Raw genomic sequence first — 22,963 nt, forward strand, 5'->3', positions numbered from 1 at the left:
CAACTCATAATTGATTTCTATCAGCAGACATTGTATCTCTAGTCTGCTTTCTCATTCCTATTCCACACACACTTGCTCGTTTTATGAAGGGCATATTGTGTGAGATTTCACACAGGCCACTCAGCTGTCTGCTTCATGCCATCATTGCGCCAGCTTCACCCAGCTGTCACTCCATATTACACTGAAGACTTTCAGCACATCAACAAGCCCATATTTACATGTCTTTCTTTCGAGTGAACAGCCCTATCTTGTTTTGAGAAATTCCAAACCGAACAGGAATTGACCGAAACCTTCGTTATTACAGGTTTTGGATCCACTGTTCATGAAATTTCCCAATAGAACACTTTATTCTGTCACGAAAAGCATGTGATGAGCCAAATTAAAATCTTTTTTCAAGCAACAGTTGACTAATGTGCTTTGGAAAAGGAATTATTTATTTATTTATTTATTACCTTGCCCACGACAGAGTCAGTGGGGCGAGGTATTGTAATCAGTGCGGTTTGTTTGTGTGTCTGTCTTTTAACAAACAAACCGTCTAGACGGTTGCATCGATTTGACTTCAAATTTTCAAGGTAGATGGGCAATGGTCCGTAGATTACCTGATTAAATTTTGGGGGTAATCGGGTCAAGGTCACCGGAAAGACCAACCTTTCGGTCAAAATAACATTTTCCATTATAACTCAAACACAGTTGCTGATAGACAGATATTTACTATTATGAGCATATAGGAAGTGCCATATGGGCTTTCAGTTGGCACCATGATCTTTGACCTTGAGTGACCCTGAAAGGTCAAACTCAAGGTCACGGATTTTCAGAGGGCTGTAACTTGAAAACGGTTGATGGTAGACAGATATTTACCCTTATCAACTTGTAGGAAGTGCCATATAGGCTTTCATTTGGCACCATGATCGTTGACCTTGAGTGACCTTGAAAGATCAAACTCAATGTCATGTATTTTCGGAGGGCTATAACTTTAAAATGGTTCATGATAGACAGATGTTTACCATTATCAACTTATAGGAAGCGCCATATGGGCTTTCATTTGGCACCATGACCTTTGACGACTTTGAAATGTCAAACTCAAGGTCATGGATTTTCATAGGACTATAACCTGACAGCTGATGATTTGAGAAATATTACCATTATCAACATCTCATCTCATTATCTCTAGCCGCTTTATCCTTCTACAGGGTCGCAGGCAAGCTGGAGCCTATCCCAGCTGGCTACGGGCGAAAGGCGGGGTACACCCTGGACAAGTCGCCAGGTCATCACAGGGCTGACACATAGATACAGACAACCATTCACACTCACATTCACACCTACGGTCAATTTAGAGTCACCAGTTAACCTAACCTGTGTTGGTAACTCGCCAGCGCCCCCTATAACGATCCCACAATTTCCTTGCGCGCTCCACCCGGATGTGACGTGAAGTGGAACTGCTTTAACTGTATCGAGAGCGCCTCGATTCGCTCTCTCATGTTCTGACTACTGGAGTGGTCGGACGGACTGTAGGCACGCTCGCCTACAGTGTTGAGACTAACCGCTATTGTCTGAGAACAGCCTGTTCAAATTAGTTTCGGCCGAACTTTTGAACGACCCGCTAAGTTTCAGCGATATAGTGGTTTTGATTCTAAACCTTTGCAAAGTTTAACTACAGTTAAGTAGTTTTCCACGCTAAGAGGCATTTGCGGACAGCTTCGCTCCTCTCAGCCTTTTTCTCGTCGACGCATCACCGGAGGTTTCTCCTGAAGCACCGTGGGCCAGCTAGGCCTTCATCTCCCTGCTTCGTTAGCCGCGGTTGGACGCAGCGCGCCGCTAACCTCCTCTCCTCGGACTGCGACCCTCAGCGCGGACATCGGAGAAAGAACTTCCATCGCATTGAGTAGGCACTTGGGCAAATTTTTAATTTGTAGCTTATTCAGATGGTTGTTAGGGTCATGTTTAAGCTTTGAGCTATTTAGCATACCCGCTCAGACACGGAAGGTGTTTGTTTGTTTTTATTGTTTGTTTGTTTGTTTTTATTGTTTGTTTTGGTTCTGTTTTTTTCCTTGAACTTGTTAGACAGGGTATCTTGCATGATATCTTTCCTTAACTCCATTGCTAGCTTCCCTATCTGATTAGCAGCGCAGCGACAAGTTTGTTATTTTAAGCTCCGAGGCTAGACCGCTACAAGGCCTAGTTCTCTCCATCCAACACATATACACACTCTCTCACACTCTTTCTCTCTCTCTCTCTCTCTCTCTCTCGCGTTGAGTTCTTTGCCTAGATAGTCTGTTGGAAATTGTTGTTAAGTGCAGTGTTTGGATCCAGCTGTAGCGTGGTCAGATTCTCCTTAGCAACTTATTGCTAGCTACCTCAGGGTGATACGCTAGCTGGTAGGCTTGTGTTCTCGACTAGGCCTGCAGGCGCCATTTTTCCGACGCCATTTTGATACCTTCCTCATTGAGTTACCTGTGATACGACACCTAGGCACTGACCGCCATTTTGTTTAAGCATTGCCAGAGTGGCTAGTCATTAGCATCTGCCCACAGATACCTACACAAAGCACACATTAGCCACAGAGCTAATCCTTTGTTCTATTTAGCTAACATTCCTTTGTTTTAGCTAACATTCCTTTGTTTTAGCTAACGACAAGCTAGGTCACACACACACACACACACGCATCGGCTTGCCCTAGCCTCACACACGCACACACAAGGGATTCTTTTCTTTTTCCTTCTATCTCTTTCTCTCTCTCTTTCCCTCAAATTTATAGTCCAGGTGTAATTGTTCCATTGTTTTGTCTTGTTATTACCTTTGCTGACATTGAATGTATTTTGAGTTTATTATTATTAGTGAGTAGTAGACAAATAAAAGCTAATAAAATTGAATTGCATTTTACTTGTTCCTGTTGTTTATTCACAAGGTCAACTATTTAGAACTCCTTTTTCCTTCAGAATTTAGCTTTTGTATACAACTGGGTTTCCCATCTAATACAGAGCTACCATTAATCTTGAATGTAACCATTCACGGTGAGTGTTAAGATTAATAATTTAAGATTTTATGAGACTGATCTTTATTTATAAATTGATTAATTTAATTATCAATTATCACATAATTTATAATTTAATTAATCCCAATTCAACCTACATTAAAGTGGTGCCCCGTGTGAGGCATAGTTTAATGACCTTGTGAATTTCTCAACAATAACTTGTAAACTGCTGTATACCCAAAATCAACTGCCAAGGTATAACACAGATGACTTTAATGGTGAATCATTAACAGTGTGTTAATCACAGAACTGAAATTCAGCTGCCAACCACAGTTAGCTGATAAACTGGTTTAATTGATTAGTACATTAGAGTAATATCTAATCCAAGTACTTAATTAATATTATTAATAATAATAATCATTATTGTTAACTAATTATTAATTGAGCTAATTAATACAAGTGAAACATTAGTGAAAACAAAGTAGCTAAGAAACCACATCAATTATTTAGCAACTTGGATTAAATTAAATTCTAACCTAATCAACCCCTAGTATTAATTTCCTTTAAGTTAATTAATACATTTCGAACAAAATGTCGCGTTCCCCATCAAGGGAGTCAGAAGGGCCCCTCCTCTCTCTCTTCGACGTTGTAGGCGATTTAGGCCAAGTCCCGGAGGACAGGAGAAATTACTTCTGTGATCTGGACCAAAAGGCTCGCTTTGATGAAATACACATAGCCGTTAGGGAACTTAAGGAGCGTACTATGACTCTTCCAGAAGGGCTACCCAAATTGTTCATGATCTACTATAAGGAAATGGAACATGTGTGTATGACCCTCGAACAAGAGAAAAGAACACTAAAACGACAACTGGCCGAAGCTCAAAGGAGAGCAGAAAGCGCGGAGAGTAGCCTCGTGGGCCTGAGAGCCACACAAGATGAACTAAAGCGCGAAATAGAATACCTCAGAGAAGAAGTGACGCAAGCACGTCGCTCAGATGAGGGATCGGCCAAACCCTCCCAAGAACAGAGTTCCGCTCTGGAGGAGGAAGAACCTGAGCTTAGAACGGTAGATCAGACACCGCACTCAAGCTCAACTCGCGTGAAAGTCGCGCGATCGCCACCTCGTGGCGCTGGGAGTTTTTACTTTACTCCCCACTACACCCCCTCGCGCTTCAATATCGCTGCAGCCTCTAGCCCGCAGAAAACGCCGCGCTACGTACCCTCAGACTCCTCTGACGGAGAGGCCGCCTCCAAGCCGAAACGCAGACATAGGCGATATGAGAGCAGCTCAAATAGCGAAGACAGCGAGGACCCCTACGGGTCAAAATCAAAACGCCTCGTCGCAGAACGCAAAACTAGGATCCGCCAAATCGACGCCCTTGCGAAAGACATAGAGCGTTTTGAGCCGGAAAATCATAGACACCGAAGCGTTAATGATTATTTCCGGGAAATCGAGCGTAGCCTCCTGGACCTGCCAGAGGCTACTTCGCATGAAAAGGCCAGACTAGTCTGGAAAACTTTAGGTAGTGGCGTACGAGCATTCGTTGAGACCTTACCGCAGTCAGTCCTCGACAACTACAAGAAAATACGTAAGTACTTGAAAGAGGAATACTCGTTGTACGAGGATGAGACTGCTGCGACGATGGGTGCTATTCTGATCAGACAGAAACGAAGCGAACACCCTCGCGAGTACTACCGTCGGCTCCGTGCAGCGTACTTTCAGGGCAGAAGCGAGCCCGGGCTAGAGGAAGATCGCAACTTCAAGTCCCTCTTCCTCCATAACCTTCACCCGTGCATCCGTAACCAAGTAACACTCGCGTGTCGCCAGCGCCCCCATACTATGAGAGAAATGCGTCGCACCGCACAACTAACGTGGGAGACGTTCGTCCGACCCACGGACCGCCACGAGGACGATCCCAGAGTCCTCAGCCTATATGAGCAGGAAGGTCAGTCCTTAGGCCTAGAAGGGGGTGAAGCCCCAAACCGCGGGCCCCCTTGGGCGAACCCAAACCCCGGCCACCAGACGTCGAGTCAACCCAAAGGTAACTGGAAAGTTCGACAAGCTGGAGCCAAGGGGGAACAGGGCCCCAACGCCAAAGGGCAAGGTAACCGCAAACCTGGCAGTCACGGCCCTAAATCTCAGAATAGCGGACAGTCAAGGCCCCATCGCAACTCCTCTCGAAGGGAGCGGAGCCCTAAGCTAGCTACCGCTAAACAAGCCAACCAAGAGCCACTTGGGATGGCAGAACTGAGGGCTGAATTAGCACGGATTAAACAAGCCAACCAAGAGCCGCTTGGGATGGCAGAATTGAGGACCGAATTAGCACGAGTTAAACAACTGCTGAGCAATAAGAACAGGAAGGGTAAGCCGAGCAAGGACAGGGACGAACCGTCAGCATGACTAGGCCGGGACCCATCCCCACCACCACCGCGTGTCTACCTCGTGGGGTGGGGAAAGGACCCCTGCCCAATAGGCAGCGATGAGTTGAAACCACCCCCTCCGTTAGTGAAGCCTGACCCGCAGGATGCACCCCTGACGCAGTTTCTTGGAGATTTGGTTAGGAAAGGCAACGCCAAGCGTATCTATACCCCAGTGGTGGTAGAAGGCAACGTTTCCCTCCAAGCTCTCTTGGATACCGGGTCAGAAGTCACCCTGATGTGTTCCAAAGTCTTTGCAGAGGTTTCTGATGCGCGGCGCGCGCAAGGTAGACCCATCAGAACCGAACGTTGTGACGTCAACTTGGTTAGCTTCACCCAGAATCAAGCCCCAGTAACAACCATTGCATGGTTAGAACTCACCTTCCAGGGCATGTCCATCACTCACCCCACTTACATCTGCTCTGTCGGTGTAGAACCGTTCCTCATTGGCCAAGACCTACTAGATAGGCTAGCGCCCCTCATTGACTGTCGTCGTGGGCAACTGTGGGCCCAGGTCGCGTCCCCACAGACCCCAGATCCTCGTCGTCACGATCGAGCCTGTTGCGATGAAGTTAGCGTGGAGGCTACTCCACCGATAGCTGAGTCAGGGCAGGTCCCCGAGAACCTCGAGACCACTCCGCTCCCCCCTGAGCCGAGTCAAGACGCACCAAACTCAACCGACACTCTTCTCAACCGCAACGCGCTTGATGGCCACCCGTCTTTCCTTTGCTTTCTTGGCGAATCTGCCCCAACCAGGTACTACCCCTGGATATCTGGCAACATTGCTGTCAACGGCGTCACGGCACCTGGCGTCAGGTTAGCGCTTTGGTCAGAGAAGTCAGCCATCAGCCAAACGTGGTTCGACATAGTGCGTCAGAGCACTCCTTCCCCTGTCTTTGTGCAGAAGAGCCACCGGCTACTGTCAGCCGAACAACCCCAGAGCCCCATCAAAGCCACAGGCGTCTGCGCCGTGTCGCTCGCCATCGGTCAGAGAGAATTCCTTCATTTCTTGAGTGTCGTCCCCGGACTTCCTGACCCACTGGTCATTGGGGCAGACATCTTGGTCAGACTGGGAGCCCAACTGGACCTAGTCAACCGGGTCATCTGGACCCAAGCCGACGCTGCTAAGCACCCGTTCCAAGCTGACCTGGAACAAATGCGGTCAGGACAAACGATTCCCCAAGCCTGCCATGTCGCTAGCGAATTTGACATTGTCATTCCCGCTAGGACTGCTGGTTCCCCTCTTAAGCTGGTCATCATGAAAGACCAACAGTTTCGTAGCTCCCAGGCGTTCTTCCAGCCTCTCAGATTCTTCATGGAGCTCGATTTAGCCGTGTGTGGGACTCCGCTGCTTGAAGTGAGTCATCGTTCCGCTTACCTCCTGGTTCAAAACTCCACGCGGGACGCCATCACGATCCCCGCCCGTCGGCCTTTAGGCCTTCTGATAGACCAGGCATTCCATGACTTTGAACTCACCATTCCAGTCATCGGTGAGCTGCCAACGCCGGACACTCATTCCGATCCAGTGGAACCTCCCTGGATCACTCTTCCTTTCCACATGATCCGCATCGAACCTCACATCATGCTTTGCGACGAGCGCATAGTCATGACCAAAACTGACACCCCGAAACACATGCTGGTGTACGCTCTTGCCACGCAATCGAGCAACGACACCCCTGCAACTGAGGTCGTCGATTCAGCTCTAGGTGAACCGTACCCAGGCTTCGAACGAGAAGTTCAACAACAGCTGGTGAAAGCTGACAGCCTGACCACGGACGCCCAGAGACGACAGCTCCGTGAACTGTTCTACGACTTCAAGGCGATCTGGGCGCGAGATTCCAATGACTGCGGAGTCACGGACATCCACACCGTCCGAATCCCAACAGATCCGAACGCTCCACCGACGTTCGTGCGGCAATACAAAATCCCGTTAGCCGCATACGACTCAATACAAGAAACACTGGACACTCTGCTGGAAAAGCAGATCATTCGTGAGTGTAACTCGACTTACAACTCCCCCTTATGGCCAGTGCTGAAACCGAACGGCAAGTGGCGTCTCACCATTGACTATAGGCAGCTGAACAAGCAAGTGCCCTTGTCAAGATGGCCCATGATCCATCTGGATCAAGAACTTGCCAAGGTGAAGGGTGCAAAGTTCTTCTCCACCGCCGACGTGGCGAGTGGATTCTGGACCATGCGCGTGGATCCAGCTGACCAGCACAAGCTGGCCTTTTCCTTTGGGAACCGCCAGCTAACTTTCAACCGATGTCCGTTCGGCTACGCGAACTCCCCCGCTGAATTCAACATCTTCTTGCATAAGGCAATGAGCGATGCCGCAGCTCGTGGCAACTTGATCTATGTCGATGACATCCTCATTAGGTCACAGACTTTTGATGCACACCTCGAAGAGATACGCCATGTTCTGTCCCAGCTGTCCAGAGCAGGAGCGAAGCTCTCTGTCACCAAAGGGCAGTGGTGTCGCACCAAAGTTGAATACGTTGGACTGTGCGTCGGGCCAGATGGCATTGAACCCCAGTCAGGGAGGGTGCGGGCTATCCAAGATATCAAAGCCCCATCCAACGTACCCGAACTCAGGAGCTTCTTAGGGGTCTGCAACTACTCCCGACAGTTCATCGAGGACTACGCGGAGATAGCACGACCGCTCACCGAGCTCCTCCGGAAGGATAAACCCTTCCAGTGGAGTGAGCCTCAAGAACTCGCGTTCAAGAGCATGAAGCAGAAGCTCTGCTCTGCTCCCTGCCTCGCGTATCCCGACAAAGACAAACCGTTCTTCTTGGAGGCTAGTTTCTCCACCCACTGCCTGAGCGCTGCACTGTCACAGCAGCATGACAAAGATCGCCGTGTCGTAGCATACGCCAGTCGGTCCCTCAGTGCTGTGGAGTTGAAATTTTCAGACTGCGAAAAAGCCCTGCTGGCCACGGTCTGGGCCGTTGAACACTTTCGCAGTTACATTGGTGGCCAGAAGGTGGTGATAGAGACCAATCATCAACCGGTCTCGTTCTTGAACAGCCAGAGGCTGAGAGAGGGAAGAGTTTCGAACAGTCGCATCGCAGCTTGGATGATGGCACTACAGGGCTACGACGTCGAGGTGAAGTACGCCCAGAACCACAAGATGGCGCTTGGCCGAGGCCTGGCGGAATGCCAGCATTGCGACTGCGAGAATAGTCCGGATCAAACCGAACTAACAACCGTACCTGCTCTCCCCTCCGACCACCACTACTATGACGAGAACGTCTGCAAAGACCTCCCCACCGCTTACATAGATGGATGCTCATTCCATCATGAACGCAAAGTCCAAGCCGGTGTCGGTATCGTATGGGCGAACGGCCCTATACAAGGGAAATACCAACATCGACTCGGGGCTAAGACTAGCCAATATGCGGAGGTAGCAGCCGTGCTCATCGTCCTGCAACAAGCTGCCTGTGAGAACATCAAGCGGTTAGTCCTCTGCTCTGATTCAAATTATGCCAGGCATAGCTTCGTCTCACACTTTCCCTCGTGGAAGGTGCAGGACATGAAAAACGCAAGGGGCAAGGAAGTGAAACACTCCGAACTCTTCGTAGCATGCGATCGACTCGTAACCGAACAGGGAATGTGCGTCTATTGGAAGAAGGTGAAGGGACATTCTCAAGTCCCAGGACCTGACAAAGTCGGTAACGATGAGGCAGATGGCCTCGCCAAAGCGGGAGCCGTAGACGGCCCCCTTTGGGAATTCCAGCCGTCCTGGCTTCCCGAGACGCCACACCATAACGTAACCGCGATTACTCGCCGACAGGCTAGAGCAGGTCAAACTGACGCAGTACCCCAAGCAGGAACCGTGCAACTCGGCCGACTGCCCCAGGACGCCGACCTGGTGTCTATGCAGGAAAGGGATCCCGTGATCCACCAAATCCGTAAGTTCCTTGCGGACCCCGTGGCGTCCCCAATTTCCCCACAAGAGTTGCAACAGTCCCGAGACTTAAATCACCTTCACAATCTCAAAAACTGCTTAAAACTCGAGAAAGGACTCCTGGTGTACACACCACGCAACCAGGGACCTCCCCGGTGGGTCGTGCCCACAGATCATAGGGGGGTCATGTTGCAGTACGCTCATGACAGCCCGTGCGGGGGCCATAGGAACGCTCAGGCGACCTACCAGACACTCCAACAGATTGTCTATTGGCCCTTCATGATTCAGGACGTTACTGAGTATGTCAAAGGGTGCTTGATTTGCTGCCAATTCCGACCAGCCCAACCGTTGAACCGCGCCCCACTGCAAAGCAAAGGCATCTCATTCCCCTGGTCTAATCTCCAGATAGACTGGGTTGGACCAGTGCCGAAATCGGCTCGAGGTAATAAGTACCTCCTGACCGTCACTTGCGCGTTCACGAAGTGGGTGGAATGCTTGCCCGCCCCAAACGAAACCGCAGAGACCACCGCTCTCCTTCTTATGAACCATGTGTTCAGCCGTTGGGGCTTGCCCCTATCCATTGATTCCGACCGAGGTACTCATTTCACCGCAGAGGTCATGAGAGTGTTGTGGGAGATGCTCGGAGTCGAGGCAAAATTCCACATCGCGTATCATCCTCAGTCTTCCGGTCAGGTCGAACGCGCCAACCAAACCATCGTGAGCATGCTTCGCAAGTATGTGAGTCACCATGGCAAAGATTGGGACATCAAACTCCCTCTGGTGCTGATGGCCATTCGGTCCACTCCTCACCGCACCACCGGAGTCACCCCGTTCGAAATGATGACTGGCCGTGAAATGGTTCTTCCCTTACACCTCCTCTACCGACCAGAGGACCTAAGCGTTGCCACTGCGTACACCGCACACCAGTACGTCACCGACTTGCAACGCCACTTGCAGGCCACATTTGCGTGGGCCCAGGAACACCTCGAAAAGAGTGCAAAAGGACAGAAAGCTTACTACGACAGAAAGGCGACACACCGTGAGTACGAAGTAGGCGACAGAGTCCTATACTTCAATTTCACCAAACCGGTAGGAGTAGCCAGGAAATTCTTACCCCGTTGGTCCGGCCCTTTCGAAATCGTCGGTAAACTGTCCCCCGTCGCCTACCGCATCAAAACTTCGAAGCCCAGCCAGGCGCCTTCGTATAGATGGGTCCATAGCAACCAAATAAAGCTTTTTGAGCAGTCCACACTCCATAGGGGGGTGGACAAACAGTAAGTTATAGCCTGCCCAACTTAGTTGCATGCCTCTCAATCCATAAGCGTGCATCTATAAGTAACCACCCTTGTTACCACTCAAATCGGAATAACAAACTCCTGTATGTTGCAGAATGGCCCCTCTCTGGATCCTCGGTATCTTCCTAGTCCTGCAGACCACATTGGCCGGTAACATAGTGGAACCAGGTCCGCCGAGTGGCATTGTTCTCCAAGATGCCCCAGGACTGCTCCTCACCAATTGCCGCGTCCATACCCAGCGCGTGTACACCCGCCTCGATCCTTGGGACGTGTACCGTAAGCATTTTAGATCGCCCACACAAACAAACCTCGAAACCGGGCCTGACTCCGAGATTGGGTCCAACATCGAACACGCCAAGCGTACCACAGTTCACATGCTCGAACAGTTACAGAAGTTCATAGTCACTGAGGAGGAACTCAGCGGCAAAACACGCCCTAAACGGTTCCTCGGAGGACTACTTACTGCTGCATCCGCCATTGGCTCTCTGTTCTCAATGGGCCTCTCTGCCGTTAACACCGTTAGCCTAACCGCGGTCAAACGAGAAATGAACATTCTTAAGGAAGAAATGCCAGAAATCCAGGGTAGACTACTAACTCAACAGGAGGAGCTGCAGGGCCTAGGCAAAACCCTGCAGGGAACCATACTAACCGTTAACATGCATTCTACATTAATCAAGAACACAGTACATGCCGTAGACAGGCTAGCGACAATCATGAGAAGCGAAGTCAAGTACGTCCGAGTAATCCGAGACCTAATGCAGGACCTGATGAGAGAAGTAAGTAGCTCTCTCAGCACCCTGAGTGGAGGTAAAATCCCACCATATTTGATACCCCTCAGCATGGTTGACAGCATACTCCGATCTACTACCACGACTAACGTTTACTCATCACAGATTCATCTGGCTTATAGTCTTGGCAGTGCTATCCCCATTTTTGTGAACCCTCAAAACCTAGAAATAGGCTTCATCCTCAATCTCCCTGTTATTGAACGGCAAAACATATACAGAATCAAATCTGTCCTTAATGTAGGTTTCTGGAACAACGACGTACACGTACGTTTGCAGACACCTTCCACCATAGCCTATCACGATGACAACCCCTCTATCTACCTCGTCCCTAATTTAGACATGTGCACCTCTACCAAAGATATCCACTGGGTCTGCCCCAGCAATCCCTTTATCCGAGACACCACAGACCGTCTCTGTGGATTGACAAAAGTCCCCGAGCAGAAGTGTGCAGGCAAATTGTCTATTAAAGATGAAGGAATAGGAACTAGAGTAGAAAGAGCTGGTAATCGGTGGCTAATCAACACTCCCCAAACTGAGATTCTGGTATCATATGATCAACATAACACTGCCACTAGAATGAAGATCCCTAACGAAACCTCTCTCCTAAGTGTCCCACTAGGAGCCACTGTTCACGTGGGTGACATCACCCTCCATCACCTTAGCGCTGACCAGTATGAGACCGAGATAGAAATGCCCGATGCCTTCCCAGGTCACGAACTTGAGATAAACTCCACCCTCCAAGCACAACTACTGCTGGAAGGGACCAAAACCGTGCAATTCGACCTTAAGCCCACTGGCATCGCTACCACTTTCTTGAATAACCGCGCAAACCCTTCGTCCGATCAAGGATCTTTAATAAGCCGAATTGCGCTGGGATTTCTAGCTAGCGGTTGGGTTATCACAGTCTTCATAGCCATCACTCTACACAGGTACATACTGACACTACCCCGCAAACTGGACAAAACGATCTACGCACCTGAGAAATTAGATCGTGGCATTGTCCGATTCTCCATCAGGCCTAAGGCCTCCACTAACTTTCTTGAAGAGTAGGCTTGCTAACACGCTAACTAACCCCTCTTTTCCATTTTCCTTTATGGAGTTTTGATTATTTTTGTTTGCTGTGTGAAATATTGTATGTAGAAGGTAGTTAAGTAGCCATAGTGTAATTGTTTTCATGTCCAAGTGCCTATGCTTTCATGCCCAAGTGCCTATGCATCTTATGGACTGTATGAAATGAATTGAACTGTTGAACTGTGTCTGAAAGACTTTTCACAGAAAGGACCCTTGGAACTACCTCATTGTGGAACTACCTCATTGTGGATTACTAGGGACCGTGGGTCGCAGACTAAACACCATGTGCCCATAGGGTATCACTCCTTTCAGCGCCTATGGCCAAGGGGGGAATGTTGGTAACTCGCCAGCGCCCCCTATAACGATCCCACAATTTCCTTGCGCGCTCCACCCGGATGTGACGTGAAGTGGAACTGCTTTAACTGTATCGAGAGCGCCTCGATTCGCTCTCTCATGTTCTGACTACTGGAGTGGTCGGACGGACTGTAGGCACGCTCGCCTACAGTGTTGAGACTAACCGCTATTGTCTGAGAACAGCCTGTTCAAATTAGTTTCGGCCGAACTTTTGAACGACCCGCTAAGTTTCAGCGATATAGTGGTTTTGATTCTAAACCTTTGCAAAGTTTAACTACAGTTAAGTAGTTTTCCACGCTAAGAGGCATTTGCGGACAGCTTTGCTCCTCTCAGCCTTTTTCTCGTCGACGCATCACCGGAGGTTTCTCCTGAAGCACCGTGGGCCAGCTAGGCCTTCATCTCCCTGCTTCGTTAGCCGCGGTTGGACGCAGCGCGCCGCTAACCTCCTCTCCTCGGACTGCGACCCTCAGCGCGGACATCGGAGAAAGAACTTCCATCGCATTGAGTAGGCACTTGGGCAAATTTTTAATTTGTAGCTTATTCAGATGGTTGTTAGGGTCATGTTTAAGCTTTGAGCTATTTAGCATACCCGCTCAGACACGGAAGGTGTTTGTTTGTTTTTATTGTTTGTTTGTTTGTTTTTATTGTTTGTTTTGGTTCTGTTTTTTTCCTTGAACTTGTTAGACAGGGTATCTTGCATGATATCTTTCCTTAACTCCATTGCTAGCTTCCCTATCTGATTAGCAGCGCAGCGACAAGTTTGTTATTTTAAGCTCCGAGGCTAGACCGCTACAAGGCCTAGTTCTCTCCATCCAACACATATACACACTCTCTCACACTCTTTCTCTCTCTCTCTCTCTCTCTCTCTCGCGTTGAGTTCTTTGCCTAGATAGTCTGTTGGAAATTGTTGTTAAGTGCAGTGTTTGGATCCAGCTGTAGCGTGGTCAGATTCTCCTTAGCAACTTATTGCTAGCTACCTCAGGGTGATACGCTAGCTGGTAGGCTTGTGTTCTCGACTAGGCCTGCAGGCGCCATTTTTCCGACGCCATTTTGATACCTTCCTCATTGAGTTACCTGTGATACGACACCTAGGCACTGACCGCCATTTTGTTTAAGCATTGCCAGAGTGGCTAGTCATTAGCATCTGCCCACAGATACCTACACAAAGCACACATTAGCCACAGAGCTAATCCTTTGTTCTATTTAGCTAACATTCCTTTGTTTTAGCTAACATTCCTTTGTTTTAGCTAACGACAAGCTAGGTCACACACACACACACACACGCATCGGCTTGCCCTAGCCTCACACACGCACACACAAGGGATTCTTTTCTTTTTCCTTCTATCTCTTTCTCTCTCTCTTTCCCTCAAATTTATAGTCCAGGTGTAATTGTTCCATTGTTTTGTCTTGTTATTACCTTTGCTGACATTGAATGTATTTTGAGTTTATTATTATTAGTGAGTAGTAGACAAATAAAAGCTAATAAAATTGAATTGCATTTTACTTGTTCCTGTTGTTTATTCACAAGGTCAACTATTTAGAACTCCTTTTTCCTTCAGAATTTAGCTTTTGTATACAACTGGGTTTCCCATCTAATACAGAGCTACCATTAATCTTGAATGTAACCATTCACGGTGAGTGTTAAGATTAATAATTTAAGATTTTATGAGACTGATCTTTATTTATAAATTGATTAATTTAATTATCAATTATCACATAATTTATAATTTAATTAATCCCAATTCAACCTACACCTGCATGTCTTTGGACTGTGGGGGAAACCGGAGCACCCGGAGGAAACCCACGCGGACACGGGGAGAACATGCAAACTCCGCACAGAAAGGCCCTCGCCGGCCACGGGGCTCGAACCCAGGACCTTCTTGCTGTGAGGCGACAGCGCTAACCACTACACCACCGTGCCGCCCATTATCAACATATAGGTATAAAATAAGTGCTGCCGGGCGAGGGTTGTTTTGCCTGGGAACGCCTGTTCTTAATGAAACTGCTCATAAGCAGTGTATGATTGACAGCACAGCAAATCAAGCATTTCCAAAATACTTAAGAGATTAAAATTGCTGTAGCTGTTTCCCAGGGATTATTTCTCTAACAATGCAGAGTTCACATCCTGCAGTTTTCTATCTGTAGGTGGAAAACTCTGCATGAGGCAGCATGAATGCTACTGTTACGACGTTAATGAATGTCTGTAGTTATACAGACTCTGCACACTGATCAAACTCTATCTCAATTACCATTAAGGACACGTAAAATACACTTCACATCCAGCAGAGCAGGCAACCTGTGATGACCGGTATTGCTGTTGTTTCTTTCCATCAAGAACTCATTCTCTGATCAATATTGCAATCATTTCTCACACACACTCTATCTGACACAGCTTTTTGTTTAGGTTTCTGTAACCATGAGAAATATTTGACCCGTACTTGAATAAACGCATGATGCTTCTCATAGCTTCTCCTTGGCTGAAGCGAAAGAAGTACACTCTTCATATGACTTGTCATCTGACAAAGCACACTGAGTAACATTAGTGCTTGAGCTACATCACTAATCGCTAATATATACAGTAGATACTTTTATATACTGTCTGGCCAAAAGTATGTGGACACCTGACCATCACAAATGGTCAAACTTTTTGAACATCTCATTCTGGATTTAGTCCTCAAAGTGGCTAATCATCCTTCCTTGCAGCTGAATAGTTAAATTACGAAGGACGCAGCTCAACATGGCCGAGTCCAAGGCGTACAAAGGCGCCGCTGGCACTCATGCCTGACCACCTATGGGCAATTTAGAGTAGCCCATAACTGCATGTCTTTGGATGGTGGAGGAAACCAGAGCACCTGGAGGAAACCCAAAGAGACACACATGCAATCTCCACACAGAAAGGCCCCTGTTGGCCACTGGGCTCGAACCCAGAACCTTCTTGCTGTGAGGCAACAGTGCTAACCACTTACACCACCGTGCTGCCATGGTGAGGGAACCACTCAGCTTGAGTAATGCATGGCAGATATGTTCTTGGAAATGGCTCTAGTGCTTTTAAGTGCTTGTTGAATCCAATAACCTTCACTCTTCTCTCTTCTGTGCAGGCCACTCAAGTTCTTCTACTCCAACCTTGACAAATCATGTCTTCATGGGCCTTGCTTTGTGCACAGGGGCATTGTCATGCTGGAACATTACTGGGCCCCTTAGTTGCAGTGAAGAGAAACTGCAGACATTCTATACTAATATTTCTATTATATTGTATAGAATGTCATTGTGGCGACACGGTGGTGTAGTGGTTAGCGCTGTCGCCTCACAGCAAGAAGGTCCGGGTTCGAGCCCAGTGGCCGATGAGGGCCTTTCTGTGCGGAGTTTGCATGTTCTCCCCGTGTCCGCGTGGGTTTCCTCCGGGTGCTCCGGTTTCCCCCACAGTCCAAAGACATGCAGGTTAGGTTAACTGGTGACTCTAAATTGACCGTAGGTGTGAATGTGAGTGTGAATGGTTGTCTGTGTCTATGTGTCAGCCCTGTGATGACCTGGCGACTTGTCCAGGGTGTACCCCGCCTTTCGCCCGTAGTCAGCCGGGATGGGCTCCAGCTTGCCTGCAACCCTGTAGAACAGGATAAAGTGGCTAGAGATAATGAGATAAGATGAGATGTCATTGTATGGCATAACTTTATCCACACACACATGAGACATTTTTGAAAATCTACATTCCTTGCACAGAACCATCAAAAGCATATTCAAGGATGCTGCCGAGTTGATTGAAGGTGACCAATCATTCGCTCTTTTCCAAAATATCAGATTGAACAAGCACTTAAAAGCACTAGAGCCATTTTCAAGAACATATCTGCCATGCATTACTCAAGCTGAGTGGTTCCCTCAAAAAATACTGGCAAAATAAATTCAGATTGGGAGGAGTTGTCTGTTGCTCACTCACGCTGCTTTGGGTTGATTCTTTCACAAGCATGACAGTGAGGAACGCCCTGTCTAACTGGGGAAATGTCAGAGCATTGAAAAGACCAGCTAATCAGACATTGCTTATGCAGGCACTGGTTTTTTTTTTCTGTTTCTTCAAGAAAAAAATAGTTCAGGTTGTCCTTTATTGATAGGTTATAGGACAGAAGTCGAAATAGCTAGATGTTTCGTATATCTCAAATTAAACTACAAAACGAATTGTCACTCATCACTTGAAGTGGTTTTGAAAAACATTAAGTAAATGTGTAATTACAAAGTGATAGTTTAGTAGTAAGTTTTGTATTGGTGGATGAATGGTTGGGATTAACCCAATGACTACCAAAGAGCCACACTTAAGACTTTAAGCAAAACCAACCATAAACTGCCAACACACCCTAACGACCCTCTAAGCTGCTAACACTGTTCACACCCGGCCTCCAAGGACCCTAACACGTACAGGATGACTGTTACCCCTTTTCCACCAAATCAGTTCCAGGGCTGGTTCGGGGCCAGTGCTGGTTCACAACTTGTTCAACTTGCGAGCCAGCTGAGAACCAGTTTGCTTTTCCATAGCTCGCGGTGCTAAGGGAAGCCACGTCAGTTACATCGCTGTATATGTGAGTTACGTCGCTGTATATGTCAGTTACGTCGCTACGTTTGCATAAACCTTGGCGTGAATATCGAAGCAAAAACAATGCGGAAGAAGCAGCAGCGGCAACAACAACAACAATAATAATGGATGACTTCGCGTTTGTACAGCTGCTGCTTCTCGTCGCTTAAAAATGGTGATCTTTCGCAGTCTTGTTATTGTTGTTGGTCTTAACAACTCCGCCCCCCCCTCACTGACGTAAGCGGTTCTTTCCTCTGGCCCAGCAAAGAGTTGGTGCTAGCCTGGAACCGGTTTTTCTGGCCCCAGAGCCAGTTCTTTGTCAGTGGAAACAGAAAATCCGGTTCCAAACTAAGCACTGGCCCCGAACCAGCCCTGGAACTGCTTTGGTGGAAAAGGGGCATGAGAGGGTCAACGACCCGTGTGGCCTCAACAACTCTCCTTAAGTTTGCTTTTGGTTTACTAGAGGATAAATACCTGGAATTCCCCACTAGTCAGACAGAACTGAAGAAGCCTTTCGGATGAGAGGTGAAACGTCTTCAAGAATTTCAAGCAAGTCCAGTTGCCTTCTTTAGCATCTACGGTCAACCATAAGCTGCTCAGCTACATGCTCAATTGACTTTGCCAGTGATACACCTACGTCGCTGAGAGTGTTCTTGACTTGGCTAGATGTTGTGAAGGGGCTTTTCTTCACCAAGGAAAGAATTCTAGGATCATCCACAATAGTTGTCTTCCATGGTCTTCCAGGAATAACTGGTGTTACTGAGCTTGCCAGTGCATTGTTTCTTTTTAAGACCAATTTTTTTTGGCTACTCCTAAAGTTTCTACTATCTCTCTGATAGGTGTGTTTTGTTTTTTTCCAGCCAAATGATGGCCTTCGTCACTTGCATTGACACTTCTTTGTATCGCATATTGAGAGTTCCCATAAACAGCAAGTAAATACAAATTCAACACTTGGAATCAACTCCAGACCTTTTATCTCCCTAATTTGCAGTGAAATAATGCCGTAAAGAAAGAAGCCATACCTGGCCATGAAACTGCTTATTAGTCAACTGTCCAATTATTGGATTACATAGTCCTGGGTATGACTTTAAACTGCAACCGGTGGTGAGTCTCAGGTCCGGGAGGGCTTGAGTATTGGGGGAAGTGGAGTTACCCCTTCATCATCATTGCTCCCAGGTCCACTCTGACCCGGAGTGGTAGCACCTGCCTGGGTTCCAGCTATAGGTTAAATAGTACATCACCGATAAGGTGCTGGCAGCAGGGCGCTTTTTGGTGCAATGTGGCAGATGAACCCAAGGGTCAATGGCACACCACCAGATGGCATGCGGAAGAGCCACTCAAGTGGCCAATGGATGGCCTCACTCGGCAAGTCAGTTGTCACTGCGGAGCAACTTCTATACCCATCAGGTCTGTGGCAGTTTTGTGCACCATTTGACATCAGGTTTGGAGGTCCAGAGAGACAACACGATGGGGGCACGACATTGTTTGTCTTACCTTACTGTGCAAGACACTTCGCTAGGAGAGGAGAATAATATGAGCGCTCGCAAGGCCAGGCATTCCATAGCGGCTTGGCCGGGCCATTCGTGCCGCCGCTGTGGACGGCTCTGTCACTCTGGTGCGGGCCTCGCAGCCCATCTGCATTTCTGTGCATCTTAATGAAGCAGTCATCATCATTAGCGATGGACAGGTAACGACGATAGGATTACACCAAATTTGCAGGAGTTAATTTGATAATCTAGGACTATTCTTGTCGAAATACATTGACAATAAACACTTCTGTTAGTTATTGATTTCAATGCTTACCATCTTCTCATTCATTTATTATATTAGTCTGTTGTATTTTTCATTTTAAAATGCATTTGTGTTATGTCGTATTACAGCAAAGGAACACTATTTCCTCAAACGTTTAGTCCACATTTTCTATCCCTGATTGCTTTCAGGTTTAAAGGCTCTAGACTCCATGTTGGATGGTACAGTGGTGTAGTGGTTAGCACCATCGCCTCACAGCAAGAAGGTTCTGGGTTCGAGCTCAGTGGCTGATGGGGGCCTTTCTGTGTGGAGTTTGCATGTTCTCCCCGTGTCTGCATGGGTTTCCTCCGGGTGCTCCGGTTTCCTCCCAGAGTCCAAAGACATGCAGGTGAGGCTAACTGGTGTCTCTAAATTGCCCATAGGTGTGAATGGTTGCTCCCCAAGCCCAGAAATGGGAGGGTTGTGGCAGGAAGGGCATCTGGTGTAAAACTGTGCTCGTATTAATATGACATGTGGATCAGTAGGGTCCACATGGACCCCGACCTGGCAATATTGCTGGACAAGGAAGAAGACGTAGTTCTAGACTCCATCTTGAACACCTCTACTCAAAAAATCTGGCAAACTACAAACAGATAATGTGCATGAATGGTCCCTCTAGAAAATCAACTAAAGCAGGTATGTAACCCATCTCTGAATATAGGGGTGTTCACATGGCAACTTTTACTCCGGTGTAGCACCGGGGCTGCCCCGGTAGAGCGTTCACACGGTACAAAGTTATACCGGTGTAGCCCCTGAAAGCTGCTTAAACCGGTGCAAATCTAACCCTGCTCGGGAGGCGGTTTAAGAAATTTACTCCGGAGTAAATGCTAGTTTGCGGGGCAGCACCGATATAAAATGGGACGTCTGAACGCTACAGGGGTAGACTCGCTACGCGTGAGGAGAGTTGATTACATACGGGCATTGCATAATTTGCATCCTGGTATTTTGCGCTTCCAAAATGGCGAATATCAACAACAACAGAACTGCGTGTCTTCCAGTGTTGCCAGATTGGGCGGTTTTAAGTGCATTTTGGCGGATTTGAACATATTTGGGGCTGGAAAACGTCAGCAGTATCTGGCAACACTGGTGTCTTCATCCACGTTGTTTTCCCGGCGCTTGGTGATGCCATGACAACCGGGAAAAGGAAGTACATGTTCACGCATGCGCATATTTAATTTCCGCATTATTACTATCGTATAGCACGGTCGCAAAAACTGCCGTGTGAACGCAAGTGGGGCTGCACCGGTGCTAACACGCTTCTCTCTAGTAAGCAGGTTTGTGACGTGTGAACGCTCCACAAAATTTACACCGGTGTAAGATATATCGCAACAAAATACATCGGTGCAGCATCGATGCAAATATGTGCCGTGTGAACACCCCTTATGAGTAACTTTCCCCATGCAAATATTAACCTTTGGACTCAATTCTGCCTCACCTTCAAATAATTTCTGCATAAAAATGGACAGAGTATACTGGAAATGGCATGTGCCATTTCGACATATTGAGACACAAGGTAGGCACATAACACACAGAATGATTCAGAGGTTCAACAAACACCTCACAGCTGCAGTCTTCGAATGTCTACTCACCCTCCTTTGATGTAATCGAGGAAAGTGAATTCAGACTCCACGGAAAAAGACAGCAGTGTCACCTGTGTGAGAAAATTGAGACATTTGTGTTCAGTAGTGACAGGACCAGGCAGGAAAACAAATATAACAAATATGACCATTTTTGTTCTGTGCAGTTAAATGGTAACCTATTGTGAGTAATGGAAATTGTGTGCATTGCCTGTTTGTTTTCAAATGCTGACAGAATACATAATAGGGACATACATAATCTCACTCAGGGGACCTTCAAGTGTATAATGAATATCCTGGAAAAGCCATAAGGGATCAGTGTGTGCACTTTTGTATTGTGTTTTACCAAACTCGGTCTGTTTAGTCTTCTCCAACCAAAACTGCTCAGATTAATTTTTTTTTTTTCGCGGTCCAAATACTGTGCTCTGACTGGCTGGCGAGCGGGTCCGTATCCTACGGTACGGACCCCGGTTACGGACCTCTGGCGACTCGCTCGTTCACAACAACAACAAACATAGTAGCATTTTTGGTCAACATGTATCTTTTTTTAAGATTTATTTATAAGATTATCAGAAATCTTATAAATTTTTGCCAGCATTTCTCAGGAGAATAGCATTAATTTTACATCATGGATAGCGATAATGACAGTGTTCACAGCAAAAGCGAGTTTTACTACCCTGAGGAAGAAGAAATAAAATAAAACATTTCAGGGGAAAGCTAAAACCTGTAATTTGCTAACACCGAGCAAAAACATGGCTGAATCCTGAATGACTCCTATTTGTATAAATAGGGAACTACATGGGTGACAAAATGTAGTTTTTTTCCTGCCATGGAAGTGCACTTGTATACTGAGGAGGAAGCCATTTGCATTACAGCCGTGAATGAGGATTCGAAATAGCATTAATTTTACAGCATGGATAGCGATAACAACAGTGTTCACAGCGAAAGCGAGTTTTACTACCCTGAGGAAGATAAAATAAAACATTTCAGGAGAAAGCTAAAAACCTCTAACTTGCTAACAGTTTGATCTCATTAGTTAATGAGGTACATTTTGGACCATGTTATCCTCATCTCATCTCATTATCTCTAGCCGCTTTATCCTTCTACAGGGTCGCAGGCAAGCTGGAGCCTATCCCAGCTGACTACGGGCGAAAGGCGGGGTACACCCTGGACAAGTCGCCAGGTCATCACAGGGCTGACACATAGACACAGACAACCATTCACACTCACACCTACGGTCAATTTAGAGTCACCAGTTAACCTAACCTGCATGTCTTTGGACTGTGGGGGAAACCGGAGCACCCGGAGGAAACCCACGCAGACACGGGGAGAACATGCAAACTCCACACAGAAAGGCCCTCGCCGGCCCCGGGGCTCGAACCCAGGACCTTCTTGCTGTGAGGCGACAGCGCTAACCACTACACCACCGTGCCGCCCCATGTTATCCTAATACATAATATTACGTTAGGTAAAAACTTTAAACCAGTACAATCTCTTCTTCAAAGTTTCACCACATGGCTTTATTTATGCAATATAAAGATCATAATACTGTATAACTTTGGTCGAGCAAAAACATGGCTGAATCCTGAATGACTCAATTTTGTATAAATAGGGGACTACATAGGTGGCAAAATGTAGTTTTTTTTCCTACCATGGAAGTGCACTTGTATACCGAGGAGGAAGCAATTTGCATTACAGCCATGAATGAGGATTCAAAATGGCGGCTCGCCTCGGCTCGGTTTTTCCTTTCGGGCACTCACACTCACTAACAGTTTTCTGTTAGAATTTGGTAAAGAAAAAAATTTATATTTTATTTACCAGCTTAAGGTCGGTCCGTATGGTGAAATACCGTGACCTCGGCCTTGAATACTGACCTCAGCCCAGAGGGCCTCGCTCAGTACTTTCAAGACCTCGGTCACGGTATTTCACGATACAGACCTCGTAGGTCATAAAAAGACTTTTCCCTGACACCTAATTATTTTTGTTTAGTGGACCAAAAGCTACTGAATTCGAATCACAGACTTCCAATTTTATTATTATTTTTTAATAGAACAATTAATGAATTGAGGGCCACATGGCCCTAAATTCTCCACTATTTTTTCCTGCTTCACCATGACCCAATTCAAGATACTACATCATGCATCACGTGGTGGGCTTTCCCCATTCACACAAGGCATTGTGGGATACAAATCTGAAACAGGAGAGAAAAATGGAGGATGCAGATGAAACATGAA

General features: G+C 47.2%; 1 protein-coding gene across 3 annotated transcripts in view; it reads right to left on the reverse strand.

Moving 5' to 3' along the window:
- Positions 1-22,963, reverse strand: part of cpne5b (copine Vb) — a 304,129-nt gene that overhangs the window by 48,694 nt on the left and 232,472 nt on the right. For all 3 annotated transcript variants that reach the window (XM_060910664.1, XM_060910665.1, XM_060910663.1), the window contains one exon: positions 20,742-20,803. In XM_060910664.1, the coding sequence (XP_060766647.1) occupies positions 20,742-20,803 (62 nt within the window). The remainder of the gene's footprint in view (positions 1-20,741; positions 20,804-22,963) is intronic.

The sequence above is a fragment of the Neoarius graeffei genome, chromosome 26, assembly GCF_027579695.1.
Source record: "Neoarius graeffei isolate fNeoGra1 chromosome 26, fNeoGra1.pri, whole genome shotgun sequence".
NCBI lineage: Eukaryota > Metazoa > Chordata > Actinopteri > Siluriformes > Ariidae > Neoarius > Neoarius graeffei.